At 44.2% G+C, this 20,000-nt stretch overlaps 1 protein-coding gene across 1 annotated transcript; it reads left to right on the forward strand.

Moving 5' to 3' along the window:
* Window positions 1-3,770: 3,770 nt before the first annotated feature.
* On the forward strand, window positions 3,771-17,092 carry fmoda (fibromodulin a). Its single transcript, XM_072452769.1, has 6 exons — window positions 3,771-3,888; window positions 7,009-7,387; window positions 10,099-10,221; window positions 10,700-10,840; window positions 13,892-14,159; window positions 16,882-17,092. Exons 2-6 carry the CDS (start codon window positions 7,028-7,030, stop codon window positions 17,031-17,033), a joined length of 1,044 nt encoding a protein of 347 aa, XP_072308870.1. The 5' UTR covers window positions 3,771-3,888; window positions 7,009-7,027; the 3' UTR covers window positions 17,034-17,092.
* Window positions 17,093-20,000: the final 2,908 nt, after the last annotated feature.

Raw genomic sequence — 20,000 nt, forward strand, 5'->3', positions numbered from 1 at the left:
GAAGTCAAAATACCACAGATTCTGCTAAAACCTTCTTCACGTTTCGTCTGCGTCTGTGGGACCTGTGTCTTCTCCTCACTCTTCATCTAAAAGTGCTTTGCTCCAGTTGAAATCGCAGTTTTAAACCTCGTAAATGGCACAAACAAATAATGAGAGTAAAGTTCATCTGGTTTGAGTTTGTACAGATAAGCTTCATCCATGTCTGTGACGACCCCGTCATCCGGCCATAACGCTGCTGCTGACCCTTGACATCTGCGGAGAGGCAGCTCGCCCTAAATCAGAGAGTGTGGTTTGAGAGTAAAAGTACTTCACTTCTACCACTGAGACACAGGCTCAGACTCTTGTTAGACAAAGGTCAGAAAGCTCATTGGCCCAAAAGGCCCGCCACATTCTCATCATTTAGCCCCGGGGCAGTTTCATGTAACTATCCACCTTAGATTCTGATTTAGGAATGAATAATAGACATGTTGAGCATGACAGGATTACAACCCAAAGGTCAGAAGATCAATTCCAACTCTGACTGTTTCGGTGTCCTTGAGCAAGACACTTCAACTCCCTGGACTGTTATGAATGTTGTCTGTGGTGGCTCTTGTGGCTGATGGCCCAGATTGGCCGCCTCCCTTCAGTCAGCCTGCCCCGGGGCAGTTGTAGTTAAAGAGGAAGTGTGGAGTCAAGTTATGTAGTTTTAATCATTGTAAAAGCTGTTTCTTAATGCCAGGCATTATTACTATTATCATTATATTAATATATATAATATATTATTATGTATAATTTTATTATTATTATTATCATTGTGATCAGCTACTGTAACTTTCACTTCTTACTTCATGGTACTTTTTGCCCCTGATGTAGTTTTACTGCTTCAGCTCCGGAGCTGGAAAGTGCCACATACTTTGTGTTCTTTTCTCTGCTCGGTCCGAGGGCTCGAGTGGTAAATCTGCAGAGGAAGCACGACTCACTGCTTCTGAGGTAAACCGCATGTTTACATCCAATGACATGGAAATGTAATTAGAAAAACAGGGAGGGCATAAAATAAAATGTGTTAAATAAAAGAAAAGTGTCATAATCTGGAGGGAGTTAGAGCAGACGACAGGAAGAGGCCCAAAACCACAGACAGAACATGTGCTTCTGTTTATGAAGCTTTCCTAAAAACTGGGTTATTTGTTATTCATGTAAAAAGCACTTGTATTTCTAGAGGTCTTTTTACCCCATGTTTCCACTGGTTTCATTTGAAGCGGATCTGTCCCGTCTAAAAGTGTCTCCAGTGTCTTAAGTGTCTCCAGTGTCTTAAGTGTCTCCAGTGTCTTAAGTGTCTCCAGCTTCGTTTTGGCTCCAAGACAATAAAAAGTGGATCTGTTTGTATCTGTTTTTACTGAAGATCGTTCTTACCAAACGACGACTGATTCTTGTGATAAACGGCCGTATTTCCAGCGATGGCGACGTATGTTGAGCCGACTCAGCAAAACAAAACTCGCGAATGTTAGCATTGGCTGATTCCTGTTTAGATTTGATTTATTTATTGGGACAAGATCGAGGCACAATACTGGGGCGTGTTTGGGGCGACAGCGTTTGGGGCGATAGTGTTTGGGGCGACAGTGTTTGGGGCGACAGTGTTTCGTGCGATAGTGTTTCGTGCGACAGTGTTTGGGGCGACAGTCTTTGGGGTGACAGCGTTTCGTGCGACAGCGTTTGGGGCGACAGTGTTTGGGGCGACAGCGTTTGGGGGCGACAGTGTTTCGTGCGATAGTGTTTGGGGCGACAGTCTTTGGGGCGACAGCGTTTCGTGCGACAGCGTTTGGGGCGACAGCGTTTGGGGCGACAGCGTTTCGTGCGACAGCGTTTGGGGCGACAGTATTTGGGGCGACAGCGTTTCGTGCAACAGTGTTTGGGGCGACAGTGTTTGGGGCGACAGTGTTTGGGGCGACAGTGTTTGGGGCAACAGTGTTTGGGGCGACAGTGTTTGGGGCGACAGTATTTGGGGCGACAGCGTTTCGTGCAACAGTGTTTGCGGCGACAGTGTTTGGGGCGACAGCGTTTCGTGCAACAGTGTTTGGGGCAACAGTGTTTGGGGCGACAGTGTTTGGGGCGACAGTGTTTGGGGCAACAGTGTTTGGGGCGACAGTGTTTGGGGCGACAGTATTTGGGGCGACAGCGTTTCGTGCAACAGTGTTTGCGGCGACAGTGTTTGGGGCGACAGCGTTTCGTGCAACAGTGTTTGGGGCAACAGTGTTTGGGGCGACAGTGTTTGGGGCGACAGTGTTTCGTGCGACAGTGTTTCGTGCAACAGCGTTTGGGGCGACAGTGTTTGGGGCGACAGTGTTTGGGGCGACAGTGTTTCGTGCGATAGTGTTTGGGGTGACAGTGTTTGGGGCGACAGTGTTTTGGGCGACAGCGTTTCGTGCAACAGTGTTTGGGGCGACAGTGTTTGGGGGGACAGTGTTTGGGGCGACAGTGTTTGGGGCGACAGTGTTTGGGGCGACAGTGTTTCGTGCGACAGTGTTTCGTGCAACAGCGTTTGGGGCGACAGTGTTTGGGGCGACAGTGTTTCGTGCGATAGTGTTTGGGGCGACAGGTATGACAGTGTTTGGGGCGACAGTGTTTCGTGCGATAGTGTTTGGGGCGACAGGTATGACAGTGTTTGGGGCGACAGCGTTTCGTGCGACAGCGTTTGGGGCGACAATGTTTGGGGCGACATTGTTTTGTATGACAGCGTTTGGGGCGACAGTGTTTCGTGCAACAGTGTTTGGGGCGACAGTGTTTGGGGCGACAGTGTTTCGTACGACAGTGTTTCGTACGACAGCGTTTGGGGCGACAGTGTTTGGGGGGCGACAGTGTTTGGGGTGATAGTGTTTCGTACAACAGCGTTTGGGGCGGCAGTGTTTCGTACGACAGTGTTTTGGGCGACAGTGTTTGGGGCGACAGCGTTTGGGGCGACAGTGTTTGGGGCGACAGTGTTTCGTACAACAGTGTTTGGGGCGACAGTGTTTGGGGCGACAGTGTTTGGGGCGACAGCGTTTGGGGCGACAGTGTTTGGGGCGACTGTGTTTGGGCTGACAGTGTTTGGGGCAACAGTGTTTTGGGCGACTGTGTTTGGGCCGACAGTGTTTGGGGCGACAGTGTTTTTCCTGCGACAGCGTTTTGGGGCGACAGTGTTTTTCCTGCGACAGTGTTTCGTACGACAGCGTTTGGGGCGACAGCGTCTGGGGCAACTGTGTTTGGGCCGACAGTGTTTGGGGCGACAGCGTTTGGGGCGACAGCGATTGGAGCGACAGTATTTGGGGCGACAGTGGTTTGTTGTGCCCTTGGGCAGCACACCCACATTGGTGTGAATGTGATGTGTGAGTGATGGTGGTGGTCGAAGGGAATGATTGATAACTACAGTCTAATGCTTTGAGAGTCTATGTCGAGCCTGTGACGCGAATTAAAAGTCTATAGCATTATTACTTCCATATGTTCTGTCACAAACTCCTACATAGAAACAAGCCTATAGTATAGTCCCGTATTGGATCTCAAACCACCAGTTGGTTTTGATTGGCACACCACCTCTGAAATGACATAGTCTAGCTTTACATTTGAACGTTTGCATCCTTCCAGACTCCAAGTTGGCCCCAAACCATTTTCCACTCATGTTAAGTAAACATGATGTATTTTAGGGCTCGCTCCAAAATTACAGATGGGAACAATCCTCATGGTTCACTTCAGAGGGTCCAGAGAAAACAGTGGGAGGGGGGAAAACGGGGTGCACAAAATGAACAGTGGGCTGGAAAGAATTAGTTAAAGAGGAGGCGAGAGAGAGAGAGAGAGAGAAGCAGAGAGGACGAGGTTTGGGTCGGGTCCCTCCAGTCCCCAGAGCTGATTTTGGACCAAGAAGACCACTATAAGGCGCAGGTATGTGAAAATGTGTCCTCTGAAAGACTAAATGCTCTGAATGAGGACATGATGACAGGACATGATGACAGCAGCAGCAGAGGACGATGGGGACGATGGGGACGGGTGAAGGCTCTGGAGACGGATCGCAAAGAATGTGCTGGATTTAATTGGCCCGGGCTCAAAACACAAAATATTTAACCTTTACCAATTACTTACAATTAAGCAACAATTACTAAAGTTTGAGTCCAGATTTTTTTGTCTACTTTTCTCAGTTGACGGGTCTGGAGAGAAGAACCTTTTGTGTGAGTGAGTGTTTTATGATCTGAAGGTTGGTGGTTTGAATCCTGCTCCTGGATTGGCTGTAGTTGGAGCGATCGGTTTCGCTGACGACAAGTCGGGGATTTGATCCCAGTTCCCACAGGTGCAAAATGTTGTTGTGCCCTTGAGCAGGAAATATGAGTGCATTAGTGCATGAGTGTATGAGTGCATGAGTGCATGAGTGTATGAGTGCATGAGTGTATGAGTGCATGAATGTATGAGTGAATGAGTGCATGAATGTATGAGTGTATGAGTGCATGAATGTATGAGTGTATGAGTGCATGAATGTATGAGTGCATGAATGTATGAGTGCATGAGTGCATGAATGTATGAGTGCATGAATGTATGAGTGCATGAGTGCATGAATGTATGAGTGCATGAGTGCATGAGTGTATGAGTGCATGAATGTATGAGTGTATGAGTGCATGAATGTATGAGTGTATGAGTGCATGAATGTATGAGTGTATGAGTGCATGAATGTATGAGTGTATGAGTGCATGAATGTATGAGTGCATGAGTGCATGAATGTATGAGTGTATGAGTGCATGAATGCATGAGTGCATGAATGTATGAGTGCATGAGTGCATGAATGTATGAGTGCATGAGTGCATGAATGTATGAGTGTATGAGTGCATGAATGCATGAGTGCATGAATGTATGAGTGTATGAGTGCATGAATGTATGAGTGTATGAGTGCATGAGTGCATGAATGTATGAGTGTATGAGTGCATGAATGCATGAGTGCATGAATGTATGAGTGTATGAGTGCATGAATGTATGAGTGCATGAGTGCATGAATGTATGAGTGCATGAGTGCATGAATGTATGAGTGTATGAGTGCATGAATGTATGAGTGTATGAGTGCATGAATGCATGAGTGCATGAATGTATGAGTGTATGAGTGCATGAATGTATGAGTGCATGAGTGCATGAATGTATGAGTGTATGAGTGCATGAATGTATGAGTGTATGAGTGCATGAATGTATGAGTGTATGAGTGCATGAATGTATGAGTGCATGAATGTATGAGTGTATGAGTGCATGAATGTATGAGTGTATGAGTGCATGAATGTATGAGTGCATGAGTGCATGAATGTATGAGTGCATGAGTGCATGAATGTATGAGTGTATGAGTGCATGAATGTATGAGTGTATGAGTGCATGAATGCATGAGTGCATGAATGTATGAGTGTATGAGTGCATGAATGTATGAGTGTATGAGTGCATGAATGTATGAGTGCATGAGTGCATGAATGTATGAGTGCATGAATGTATGAGTGCATGAGTGCATGAGTGTATGAGTGTATGAGTGCATGAATGTATGAGTGTATGAGTGCATGAATGTATGAGTGCATGAATGTATGAGTGTATGAGTGCATGAATGTATGAGTGTATGAGTGCATGAATGTATGAGTGCATGAATGTATGAGTGTATGAGTGCATGAGTGTATGAGTGTATGAGTGCATGAATGTATGAGTGTATGAGTGTATGAGTGCATGAATGCATGAGTGCATGAATGTATGAGTGTATGAGTGCATGAATGTATGAGTGTATGAGTGCATGAATGTATGAGTGTATGAGTGCATGAATGTATGAGTGTATGAGTGCATGAATGTATGAGTGTATGAGTGCATGAGTGCATGAGTGCATGAGTGCATGAGTGTATGAGTGCATGAATGTATGAGTGTATGAGTGCATGAATGTATGAGTGTATGAGTGCATGAATGTATGAGTGCATGAATGTATGAGTGTATGAGTGCATGAATGTATGAGTGCATGAGTGTATGAGTGCATGAGTGCATGAGTGCATGAGTGCATGAGTGCATGAGTGCATGAGTGCATGAGTGTATGAGTGCATGAATGTATGAGTACATGAGTGTATGAATATATGAGTGTATGAGTGCATGAATGTATGAATGTATGAATGTATGAGTGTATGAATGTATGAATGTATGAGTGGTTCCTTGATGTCCAGTGTTTTTAGTGCCCATTTGACTTTTTTGTTTGAAGTATCATATTTCTAAGGCCGGTTTCAGAAAAAGCAAATATTAAAAGTTGTATTACACATGTATTATACATGTATTATACATGTATTGCACATGTATTACACATGTATTACACATGTATTACACATCCACACGGCTTTTACTGTCTCAGCTTGTACTCTTCCTTACACAAGCTGACGTTTTGCGATGCTTTGTCACATTAAATGTAACTTTGGTGTAGTGATGGTTTAGCTCTTCTTTGTCAATTTATTTTTACCAATTTATTTTGCTATTGTCCTCCAGCCTGTGGCAGTGTTGAGATAATAGAAGTATTATGTGATTACAATATTGGCCACTGAATTCAGAGGGCACTCTCACTCTTTAATGCGAGATAGAAAGCAGGCGGAGTGTCTTGCCTAAGGAAACAGAACACAGCCATTGTGAAGAAGCCATTGTGAAGAAGCCATTGTGAGCCCATCTTCTGTTCAGGTCTGAAAACTCCTCAAATCAAATCAGAAGAAACTCCCATTGTCTCAAAAACCCTTGACGTCCTCCTGACAGAAACAGCTCATTGAGCTGAACTTCCACAAAGCCCGGCTCATATTTCAGACTCATGTCATGTAGATTTGCTGCTGTTTATTATTGTAATTTCACACATTCTTCTGTGTGGAACGGACGGCTCTTTATGACGAGAGCAGGACTGGTCTCTAACTGAGCTACTGTGGCCACTGGGGGGCAGAAAAGTTATATTTGTACTTTATTTAAAAGTGCACTATGTACCAATGGAGTTTTGCTGTTCCCAAAGTAAAAGACTCTTGTCTCACTTGTTCCCAGAGCCTCAGAAGGATCCAGAATGTCTCCCGTCTCGCTCCTTGTCCTCTGCGCTCTCCTGCCGTGCTGCCTGTGTCAGGGCCCTGACCCCTTCTCCTGGCTGTACGGGGCCAGAGGGCAGGCGATGGCAGCTCTTCAGGCCGACCGCTCGGGAGGAGACTGTCCAGAGGAGTGTGACTGTCCACCCTCGTTCCCTGTGGCCATGTACTGCGACGGGCGGGGCCTCACTGCCATGCCCGCCATCCCACAGAGGATCAAGTACCTGTACCTCCAGCACAACCACATCTCTGCGGTGCCCGACTCTGCCATGGTCAACGCCTCCAGCCTGGTGTGGCTCATGCTGCACCACAACCAGATCCGATCGGACGCCATCGGGAAGAAGGTGTTAAGGAAATGCTTTTTACTCTTGTATAGCATTTCTGCTTTACAGTTTAGTGAATTTTATAATATGGTGCCATGCCATGGTTTCCTGGGTATTCCCTTCCCCCCAGTGATGCCACGCCCCCACCACTCTGCATTGGACGCTATGTTAGCAAATGTTTATTTTTGACAAATCTTTTTTCACAACCAGGTTAAGGTTATGTTTATGAACAGATGTGGTTAAAGTTGGGGCTTTGGGATAAGTTTTATAACAGAACTTGACAGAAGCGTGTTCGGGACAAAAAATGATCCGTCCTGGACTTGTCTGGGATCAAGTGGCTCTAAAATGTGTTTCTCTGATTGGTTAGTCAACTTGGGCTCAAACCAGGACCTAAACTGTGCTCAAACCAGGACCTAAACTGTCCTCAAACCAGGACCTAAACTGTGCTCAAACCAGGACCTAAACTGTCCTCAAACCAGGACCTAAACTGTGCTCAAACCAGGACCTAAACTGTCCTCAAACCAGGACCTAAACTGTCCTCAAACCAGGACCTAAACTGGGCTCAAACCAGGACCTAAACTGTGCTCAAACCAGGACCTAAACTGTCCTCAAACCAGGACCTAAACTGGGCTCAAACCAGGACCAAAACTGGGCTCAAACCAAGACCAAAACTGTGCTCAAACCAGGACCTAAACTGTGCTCAAACCAGGACCTAAACTGTCCTCAAACCAGGACCTAAACTGGGCTCAAACCAGGACCAAAACTGGGCTCAAACCAAGACCAAAACTGTGCTCAAACCAGGACCTAAACTGTGCTCAAACCAGGACCTAAACTGTCCTCAAACCAAGACCAAAACTGTGCTTTTCTACATGTTTCGGGTATTATTTGCCTGTAAACTTGTCCAGACTCTTTCTCTCGACACTTCATTTAGTTGAAATAAAGTGTCACATGGTGCGTTTCCTAACATGGGCCGGCCCATCTGGTCTGAGTGGGCTCCAGACACTATGGGCTAATGTCCCAGGTGCAAAGTGCTTTATGTGTCTGAGCGTTTATCCAGAGCAGACTCACTCTTTAGTCACATGTGGTCTGTTCATAAACCCTCCCTTCATAACACATTTAGTAATATGTACAGCTAAGCTCAAAATGCAAACATGTGTAAAGGGAAGGTTTGTACAGCACCTAAATGTAATAACAGAGATTTACTATTTATAAAGATATACTGCCACATTTTTGTTTCACCACAAAACCCTTATGTTGCGCACTGGTCTGAAAATTACACCCCGGAGTGGGTTAAACGCTAATCACAGGGTTGTATTATGGCACACGTCTGCAGCGGGGGAACGACGGAGCCAAGAAAGAGCGCCGTTTTATAAATATCTTGATTGCTGATTGGTCCAGGAGCAAAGGAAGCAGGCTGTGATTGGCTGACACAGACGACCCAAGAATAGAGTTATGATGTGCAATTTTACACAAATCTGATCATCAAAAACGTCCTATAGAGTGACACATTAAACATTAACATATTTTAGAATAACTAAGTCACTCTTTATCGTTTTCTTTATCGTTTAGATAATGAGCCACTGACGGAACGACCAACTTCAGCCGAAATGAAAAATAAACTTGATATCACATATGAATAAGGAAATAATAAAAGCATTTATAAATATGTATTAATCAAACAAACAGAATAATCATTTGTACATTTTAGGGTGAGAATTAGGGACCAAAACTGTCCTCAAACCAGTACTCAAACCAGGACCAAAACTGGGCTCAAATCAGGACCTAAACTGGGCTCAAACCAGGACCTAAACTGGGCTCAAATCTGGACCTAAACTGTCCTCAAACCAGGACCTAAACTGGGGTCAAATCAGGACCTAAACTGGGCTCAAACCAGGACCTAAATTGTCCTCAAACCAGGACCTAAACTGGGCTCAAACCAGGACCTAAACTGGGCTCAAATCTGGACCTAAACTGTCCTCAAACCAGGACCTAAACTGGGGTCAAATCAGGACCTAAACTGGGCTCAAACCAGGACCTAAACTGTCCTCAAACCAGGACCTAAACTGGGCTCAAATCAGGACCTAAACTGTCCTCAAACCAGGACCTAAGATGGGCTCAAACCAGGACCTTAACTGGGCTCAAACCAGGACCTAAACTGGGCTCAAATCAGGACCTAAACTGGGCTCAAACCAGGACCTAAACTGGGCTCAAATCAGGACCTAAACTGGGCTCAAACCAGGACCTAAACTGGGCTCAAATCAAGACCCAAAATGGGCTCAATCAGGACCTAAACTGTCCTCAAACCAGGACCTAAGATGGGCTCAAACCAGGACCTAAACAGGGCTCAAACCAGAACCTAAACTGTCCTCAAACCAGGACCTAAAATGGGCTCAAACCAGAACCTAAACTGTCCTCAAACCAGGACCTAAAATGGGCTCAAACCAGAACCTAAACTGTCCTCAAACCAGGACCTAAAATGGGCTCAAACCAGGACCTAAACTGTCCTCAAACCAGGACCTAAAATGGGCTCAAACCAGAACCTAAACTGTCCTCAAACCAGGACCTAAAATGGGCTCAAACCAGGACCTAAACTGGCTTCAAATCAGGACCTAAACTCGGTCCTGGTTTGAATAAAACTTAAACTTATTCTTGTGCTTCACGTCACTCGGGGAAACATGTTCTTGGCTCCACACGTTTGCAGGATCTTTGTGTGTTTTGGGTCTTTCCCTTAGGCCTTCCTGAAGCTGGCGACGCTGGACCGTTTGTATCTGCAACACAACAATCTGAGCAGCGTTCCCTCCGGTTTGCCTCGCTCCCTCCGCGACCTGCGCCTCAACCACAACGCCATCCACAAGGTCAATAAACACTCACATACCTGAAGCACATCATTTAGGTTTTTACGATCCTTTGTTTAAAATATTTGCTCATTTAAAAAAAAAAAAAAAGAAAACAATGTAAAAAGGTGGCACAATATTTTTTTTAATATTTTTGTAAATTACCGGTAAAATAAAAGTTTTTATTTAATTACGGGTGTTTTTTCATAGCTCAAAAATACTATTAAAAACGCTGCCGATCTCGACATAAACGGAGCTGTTCTCAGAGAAAGATGCACCGATTTAAGCACAAATCAACCCATTTTATCCAGTATTTTTACAACTAGACTTTTCTTGACTTCTTCATTGTAAATAGAAGAATAAACAGGTCAGTGCAGGTCAGTCACAGCCAGAGTAGCAGCAGGTAGTCTCAATGTTACGCAGTGGGCTTTGATATGTCTGCATACAGCTTTACTTCACTCGTTATCCATAAATTGCTTGAATGTCTGTGTTTGTGCAGATCACGGCCGCAGACTTCGAGGGGATGGACAACCTGACCGTCCTGTATCTTCATGAAAACACCATCTCAGAGATGAGCTCGTCTCTGAAGGACCTGGTGTCGCTCACTCTGCTCGACATCAGCGGCAACAAACTCTCCCAGGTACGACACACATCAGAGTCATCGGATGTGTAATATATATATCTCATAATTGTCATTCACTTCATTACTCATGTTCACGCGGTCGTGTTGCGCTTGAGCGTTTGTGTTTTTCATGTTTCATTCCCGTTGCTGGCAGCAGGTGGCGCTAACACCTGATCTCACTGTACGGACTGAACCTGATGGAACATGATCTCATTTACATAATTATTATTTCAAATTGTAGAATATGAAACGCTAAAACAAAGATACTCAAGACTGAACAGTATTCGAACAAGCCTTGTAAGTATAAGTACTTCACCTCGTGTATAAGTACTTCACCTCGTGTATAAGTACTTCACCTCGTGTATAAGTACTTCACACTTTACTTCTCAAAAATGTGTCATTTGGGTTAAGAGTAAAGGGGGTAAAGAGGGTTCTCTGATTGGCCCCTGCTCTGACTCGCTCTCTGATTGGCCCCGCCTCTGACCCGCTCCCTGATTGGCCCCGTCTCTGACTCGCTCTCTGATTGGCCCCGCCTCTGACTCGCTCCCTGATTGGCCCCGCCTCTGACTCGCTCCCTGATTGGCCCCGCCTCTGACTCGCTCCCTGATTGGCCCCGCCTCTGACCCGCTCTCTGATTGGCCCCGCCTCTGACTCGCTCCCTGATTGGCCCCGCCTCTGACTCGCTCCCTGATTGGCCCCGCCTCTGACCCGCTCTCTGATTGGCCACGCCTCTGACCCTCTCCCTGATTGGCCCCGCCTCTGACCCGCTCCCTGATTGGCCCCGCCTCTGACCCGCTCCCTGATTGGCCCCGCCTCTGACCCGCTCTCTGATTGGCCACGCCTCTGACCCTCTCCCTGATTGGCCCCGCCTCTGACCTGCTCCCTGATTGGCCCCGCCTCTGACCCGCTCTCTGATTGGCCACGCCTCTGACCCTCTCCCTGATTGGCCCCGCCTCTGACCCGCTCCCTGATTGGCCCCGCCTCTGACCCGCTCCCTGATTGGCCCCGCCTCTGATGTTGAAAGTCTTTAAAGTTACAGACACTGGTTTAATGTGTTTCCCAATGACTTACAAAATACACTCACGGTCAGAAGTATCATTGTGTGAGCCTCGTATCGCCATGGAAACACTATTAACAGGAAACCATTGCTTAATAATGTAAAAGAGGCAGACGGTTAAGGCAATTAAGCTCTTATGTGAATAAAGTGAGATTAAGTTATGACAGCGCGATGTAGACTCTGGGTTTTAAACACGATCGTCAGAATCTGAGGATTAAACACGACTCGACGTCTGAGGAAAAAGAACTGTGTGTTTTATTCTTTTAATGAGTTCAACTTCCTCATGATGCTTTATACACACACTCCAGTGTGTGTGTGTGTGTGTTTGTGTGTGTGTGTCTGTGTGTGTGTTAAAATTAGATACATCAAATCCTTCTGTACGTTTCCATCAACATTTTCTTAAGTAAAAGAAGAAGAAAAATGCATTTGAAGTTATTACATCCCAGAATCTGTGGATGAAGTGGATTAACTCACCTTATACCTTCACCTTATACCTTCATCTTATACCTTCACCTTATACCTTCACCTTATACCTTCATCTTATACCTACATCTTATACCTTCATCTTATACCTTCATCTTATACCTACATCTTATACCTTCATCTTATACCTTCACCATATACCGTCATCTTATACCTTCACCTTATACCTTCATCTTATACCTTCACTTTATACCTTCACCTTATACCTTCACCTTATACCTTCACCTTATGCCTTCACCTTATACCTTCATCTTATACCTTCACCTTATACCTCACCTTATACCTTCACCTTATACCTTCACCTTATACCTTCACCTTATACCTTCATCTTATACCTACATCTTATACCTTCACCTTATACCTTCACCTTATAACTTCATCTTATACCTTCATCTTATACCTTCATCTTATACCTTCACCTTATACCTTCATCTTATACCTTCACCTTATACCTTCATCTTATACCTTCACCTTATACCTTCATCTTATACCTTCACCTTATACCTTCACCTTATACCTTCATCTTATACTTTCACCTTATACCTTCATCTTATACCTTCACCTTATACCTTTACCTTATACCTTCATCTTATACCTCACCTTATACCTTCACCTTATACCTTCACCTTAAACCTTCATCTTATACCTTCATCTTATATCTTTACCTTATACCTCACCTTATGCCTTCATCTTATACCTTCACCTTATACCTTCATCTTATACCTTCACCTTATATCTTCATCTTATACCTTCATCTTATACCTTCATCTTATAACTTCACCTTATACCTTCATCTTATACCTTCATCTTATACCTTCATCTTATACCTTCATCTTATACCTTCACCTTATACCTTCATCTTATACCTTCACCTTATACCTTCATCTTATACCTTCATCTTATACCTTCATCTTATACCTTCATCTTATACCTTCATCTTATAACTTCACCTTATACCTTCACCTTATACCTTCATCTTATACCTTCATCTTATACCTTCACCTTATACCTTCACCTTATACCTTCACCTTATACCTTTACCTTATACCTTCATCTTATACCTTCATCTTATACCTTCATCTTATACCTTCATCTTATACCTTCATCTTATAACTTCACCTTATACCTTCACCTTATACCTTCATCTTATACCTTCATCTTATACCTTCACCTTATACCTTCACCTTATACCTTCATCTTATACCTTCATCTTATACCTTCACCTTATACCTTCACCTTATACCTTCATCTTATACCTTCATCTTATACCTTCACCTTATACCTTCATCTTATACCTTCATCTTATACCTTCACCGCTCCAGCACTTCCTTCGCACCTTCACAATAAAATACGTTTTGTGTGTGAGACATAAATAATACAGGTATAAGTAACTCTTTTAGATCGTGTCGTCCTCAGAAAAGACGGCTCAATCTCAACGGGTTCTCACCTGGTGAAATAAAAGTGAATAAATAGAACACACTCTGCTGAATGTCTCTCCACATCCGTGTCCATGGTGTTTCTCTCTTCAGATCCCGGAGCCGCTGCCCGCTCACCTGCACCAGCTCTACCTGGAGTCCAACGCCATCCACTCGGTGCCGGAGGGGTTCCTGGGCGGGTTCTCTCAGCTGCAGTACGTCCGGATGTCCCACAACCTGCTCACGGACAAAGGGATTCCACCGAACACCTTCAACGTGAGCGGCCTCGTGGAGCTGGACCTGAGCTTCAACCGCCTGGAGCGCATCCCCATCGTGAGCAGCACCCTGCAGCACCTGTACCTGCAGGCCAACAGCATCAAAGGTGCTCAGACACTCTGAACAGGCCAACACTCTGAACAGGCCGACAGCATCAAAGCTTCGCCAAAACTACAAATAAACTAGATTCACATTTGACAGTGCACGTGTTGCACCCTCGAATTATACGACGACACATCTTCTGTTGTTGTACGTCTTCTGTAGTTGTATGTCTTCTGTAGTTGTACGTCTTCTGTAGTTGTACGTCTTCTGTAGTTGTACGTCTTCTGTAGTCGTACGTCTTCTGTAGTCGTACGTCTTCTGTAGTTGTACGTCTTCTGTTGATGTACGTCTTCTGTAATCGTACGTCTTCTGTAGTCGTACGTCTTCTGCAGATGTACGTCTTCTGTAGTTGTACGTCTTCTGTAGTTGCACGTCTTCTGTAGATGTACGTCTTCTGTAGTCGTACGTCTTCTGTAGTAGTACGTCTTGTGTAGTCGTACGTCTTCTGTAGTCGTACGTCTTCTGTAAATGTACGTCTTCTGTAGTCGTACGTCTTCTGTAGTCGTACGTCTTCTGTAGTTGTACGTCTTCTGTAGTCGTACGTCTTCTGTAGATGTACGTCTTCTGTAGATGTACGTCTTCTGTAGATGTACGCCTTTTGTAGATGTACGTCTTCTGTAGTTGTACGTCTTCTGTAGTTGTACGTCTGCTGTAGATGTACGTCTTCTGTAGTCGTACGTCTTCTGTAGTTGTACGTCTTCTGTAGTTGTACGTCTTCTGTAGTCGTACGTCTTCTGCAGATGTACGTCTTCTGTAGTTGTACGTCTTGTGTAGTCGTACGTCTTCTGTAGTCGTACGTCTTCTGTAGATGTACGTCTTCTGTAGATGTACGTCTTCTGTAGAAGTACGTCTTCTGTAGATGTACGTCTTCTGTAGTTGCACGTCTTCTGTAGTTGTACGTCTTCTGTAGTCGTACGTCTTCTGAAGTCGTACGTCTTCTGTAGATGTACGTCTTCTGTAGATGTACGTCTTCTGTAGATGTACGTCTTTTGTAGATGTACGTCTTCTGTAGTTGTACGTCTTCTGTAGTCGTACGTCTTCTGTAGTCGTACGTCTTGTGTAGTCGTACGTCTTCTGTAGATGTACGTCTTCTGTAGTCGTACGTCTTCTGTAAATGTACGTCTTCTGTAGTTGTACGTCTTCTGTAGATGTACGTCTTCTGTAGATGTACGTCTTCTGTAGTTGCACGTCTTCTGTAGTTGTACGTCTTCTGTAGATGTACGTCTTCTGTAGATGTACGTCTTCTGTAGTTGCACGTCTTCTCTAGATGTACGTCTTCTGTAGTTGTACGTCTTCTGTAGTTGTACGTCTTCTGTAATCGTACGTCTTCTGTAGTTGTACGTCTTCTGTAGTTGTACGTCTTCTGTAGATGTACGTCTTCTGTAGATGTACGTCTTCTGTAGTCGTACGTCTTCTGTAGTCGTACGTCTTCTGTAGTTGTACGTCTTCTGTAGTCGTACGTCTTCTGTAGTCGTACGTCTTCTGTAGATGTACGTCTTCTGTAGTTGTACGTCTTCTGTAGATGTACGTCTTCTGTAGATGTACGTCTTCTGTAGTTGCACGTCTTCTGTAGTCGTACGTCTTCTGTAGTCGTACGTCTTCTGTAGTCGTACGTCTTCTGTAGTTGTACGTCTTCTGTAGATGTACGTCTTCTGTAGTTGTACGTCTTCTGTAGATGTACGTCTTCTGTAGATGTACGTCTTCTGTAGATGTACGTCTTCTGTAGTTGCACGTCTTCTGTAGTCGTACGTCTTCTGTAGATGTACGTCTTCTGTAGTCGTACGTCCTCTGTAGATGTACGTCTTCTGTAATCGTACGTGTTCTGTAGATGTACGTCTTCAAAGTATGTGTTTTATGCTATACTGTAAAAGAGAGAGAAAGAGACTACGTCTCTCTGACAGTTCTTTGACAGTTCTCTGACAGTTCTCCGACAGTTCTCTGACAGTTCTTTGACAGTTCTTTGACAGTTCTCTGACAGTTTTCTAACAGTTCTCTGACAGTTCTTTGACAGTTCTCTGACAGTTCTTTGACAGTTCTTTGACAGTTCTCTAACAGTTCTCTGACAGTTCTTTGACAGTTCTTTGACAGTTCTCTGACAGTTCTTTGACAGTTCTCTGACAGTTCTCTGGCTGTTCTCTGACTGTTCCCTGACAGTTCTCTGACAGTTCTTTGACAGTTCTTTGACAGTTCTTTGACAGTTCTCTAACAGTTCTCTGACAGTTCTTTGACAGTTCTTTGACAGTTCTCTGACAGTTCTTTGACAGTTCTCTGACAGTTCTCTGGCTGTTCTCTGACTGTTCCCTGACAGTTCTCTGACAGTTCTTTGACAGTTCTTTGACAGTTCTTTGACAGTTCTCTGACAGTTCTTTGACAGTTCTTTGACAGTTCTTTGACAGTTCTTTGACAGTTCTTTGACAGTTCTTTGACAGTTCTCTGACAGTTCTTTGACAGTTCTTTGACAGTTCTCTTATAGTTCTTTGACAGTTCTCTGACAGTTCTCTGACTGTTCTCTGACTGTTCTCTGACAGTTCTCTGACAGTTCTTTGACAGTTCTTTGAAAGTTCTCTGACAGTTCTTTGACAGTTCTTTGACAGTTCTCTTATAGTTCTTTGACAGTTCTCTGACAGTTTTCTGACAGTTTTCTGACAGTTCTTCGACAGTTCTCTGACAGTTCTTTGACAGTTCTTTGACAGTTCTCTGACAGTTCTCCCTCTTCTCTGGTGTAGAGTTCACTCTGGGGAGCTTCTGCAGCGTCGTGGACGTCTCTAACTTCTCCAAACTCCGCACCCTTCGCTTGGACGGGAACGAGATCAGCCGACAGGACATCCCCACCCTGTCCTCCCAGTGTCTGCGCCAGGCCTCTGAGATCAATGTCTGAGATCGACGTCTGAGATCGACGTCTGAGATCGACGTCTGAGATCGACGTCTGAGATCGACGTCTGAGATCGACGTCTGGGATCGACGTCTGGGATCGACGTCTGGGATCGACGTCTGAGATCGACGTCTGAGATCGACGTCTGGGATCAACGTCTAGGATCAACGTCTAGGATCAACGTCTGGGATCAACGTCTGGGATCAACGTCTCAAATCATCAAAATGGGTTTACATGTTTTTGCAGATTAATGTTACTATTGCTGGGTTTCAATAACCAACACAATATTGATTCATGGGTTTCAACTTCCTGTTTATCGTGACATTTGGAGTATTGTTAAAGATGCTGTTCGTTTAGCGTTTCGCGTCTTAACATCTTGAAAAACAGAACTAGTTCATTTTAACTCTTGTAACGCCTCCTGAGCATCGTCATTATTCACCGCAGTGAGTTCATTTCCATGAGTTTAATAGCGCACTTCCTGTTTCGCATTGAATAAAACTAACTCTATTGACATGCAGACAGCACACAACGGTCTCATTTTGACCCCAAGAGCTACTTTTACAATACACTCGCTCAAAACAAATGTTACTTTATCACATGAACACAATTGTGTACAGCCTGTTTTCTATGGCAACCGTGCTCATCTTTCCACTCAGAAGTCCACTCAGAAGTCCACTCAGAAGTCCACTTGTAAGTCCACTCGGAAGTCCACTCAGAAGTCCACTTGTAAGTCCACTCGGAAGTCCACTCGGAAGTCCACTCCTAAGTCCACTCAGAAGTCCAATCGGAAGTCCACTCGGAAGTCCACTCGGAAGTCCACTCCTAAGTCCACTCAGAAGTCCTCTCAGAAGTCCACTCAGAAGTCCACTCAGAAGTCCACTCCTAAGTCCACTCAGAAGTCCACTCAGAAGTCCACTCAGAAGTCCACTCAGAAGTCCACTCCTAAGTCCACTCAGAAGTCCACTCAGAAGTCCACTCAGAAGTCCACTCAGAAGTCCACTCAGAGGTCCACTCAGAAGTCCACTCAGAAGTCCACTCAGAAGTCCTCTCAGAAGTCCACTCAGAAGTCCACTCAGAAGTCCACTCCTAAGTCCACTCAGAAGTCCACTCAGAAGTCCACTCCTAAGTCCACTCAGAAGTCCACTTGTAAGTCCACTCGGAAGTCCACTTGTAAGTCCACTCAGAAGTCCACTCGGAAGTCCACTCAGAAGTCCACTTGTAAGTCCACTCGGAAGTCCACTCGGAAGTCCACTCCTAAGTCCACTCAGAAGTCCAATCGGAAGTCCACTCGGAAGTCCACTCAGAAGTCCACTCCTAAGTCCACTCAGAAGTCCACTCAGAAGTCCACTCAGAAGTCCACTCGGAAGTCCACTCGGAAGTCCACTCGGAAGTCCACTCAGAAGTCCACTCGGAAGTCCACTCAGAAGTCCACTTGTAAGTCCACTCGGAAGTCCACTCGGAAGTCCACTCCTAAGTCCACTCAGAAGTCCAATCGGAAGTCCACTCGGAAGTCCACTCAGAAGTCCACTCCTAAGTCCACTCAGAAGTCCACTCAGAAGTCCACTCGGAAGTCCACTCGGAAGTCCACTCGGAAGTCCACTCAGAAGTCCACTCAGAAGTCCACTCAGAAGTCCACACAGAAGTCCTCTCAGAAGTCGATGGATAGACAGTGTTTCTTTGAGATGAAGATGGAAAATGGCCGTTGTTCTTCTGGCGTTTGCGTCGTGTGGATGAGACTTTTTGTTTCGTTTTAGTAAAAAATCTGTTTTGACAATTGAGGATTCCTCAAATGTTTTTGGACAAAAACATAACACGTTAAACAGACTCAGCGGTTTATCACATAATCCAAACAAAAATGTCCATTTGAGACAAAATATTTTTGACATTAGAATAACTTCCACATATTATTCTCTAATTGTTTATATTTCAATCATGTACTTTACTGAATATTATGAAATGTAGGTGTTTTTTCCTTTAGGGCATTGTGCAAAACGTGTGTCTCCTTCTATGATTCAGCTTCTCTTTGTTTTATCGTGAACGTAAAAGGGTCAAAATGTGAGTCACATGTTGCATGAATAAACTTAGAGACTAGTTTTGTTTTCTTATTTCAACGTTTAAATTTTACATTTGTAATTTTGACTTTTTGCCCCAAAGAGTGGGTTCAATATTTTTACAGAAACAATAAAGTCGACTTTAAAACTCTTGTATCATAATATGTTAAATACTATTGGCTCCTGAAGAACCACTGCATGCGCCACATATTAAAGCAATCGACCTCTAAACAGCTTATTATGATATATTTCACCTTCTGATGTCACTAGGTGGTTCTTCTGATCTCAGAGTTCAAATCACCTAAATTAATATCAACTTTAGTTCAACATTTGAATATTGAAGGCTGTTGGTAGTTAAAGCCTGAAAATGAAATAAACACCATTCAAATATTTGACTTATATCATGCACAAGAATCTATGACTTTATAATAAAATCACTTCTTTGTTTAAGGTCAGTCAGGTTTGTCCTCGTGACCCGGAAATGAGCAAATGACTGACGGCTCTGAGTGAAGAGTGTTTGTCCTTGTGGTTCAGTAAAGAGATAAAACCTGCTTTGAATCCGTCACTGGAGCTTTAAACCAGCGTTTGAACGGGAAAAGTCTGTGAGAGAAATGACATTTGTCTGTGTTTCTGATGTGGTCAGAGAGGATTTAGCTGTGAAAAAGCAGCCAAGCCGCTCTTATTCTGTCCCGGGGCAGAAATGGTCCAGAGATGCTGAAGATTCCAACGCAAAATGGCAAGTTTATTTGTGTCGCACATTTCACACACAAGGCAATTCAGACAACAGCAGGAAAAATGCATTCAAATCACAAATACTATTAAAATCAACTAAATCAAAATAATAATAATAATAATAATAATAATAATGCTAAATAAAATAAATAAATAAATAATAAAATAAATAAAATAAATAAAATAAATA

This window comes from Eucyclogobius newberryi, unplaced genomic scaffold (genome assembly GCF_026437365.1).
Source record: "Eucyclogobius newberryi isolate DKJ021-1_F unplaced genomic scaffold, fEucNew1.0.hap1 SCAF_19, whole genome shotgun sequence".
In the NCBI taxonomy this organism is placed as follows: domain Eukaryota; kingdom Metazoa; phylum Chordata; class Actinopteri; order Gobiiformes; family Gobiidae; genus Eucyclogobius; species Eucyclogobius newberryi.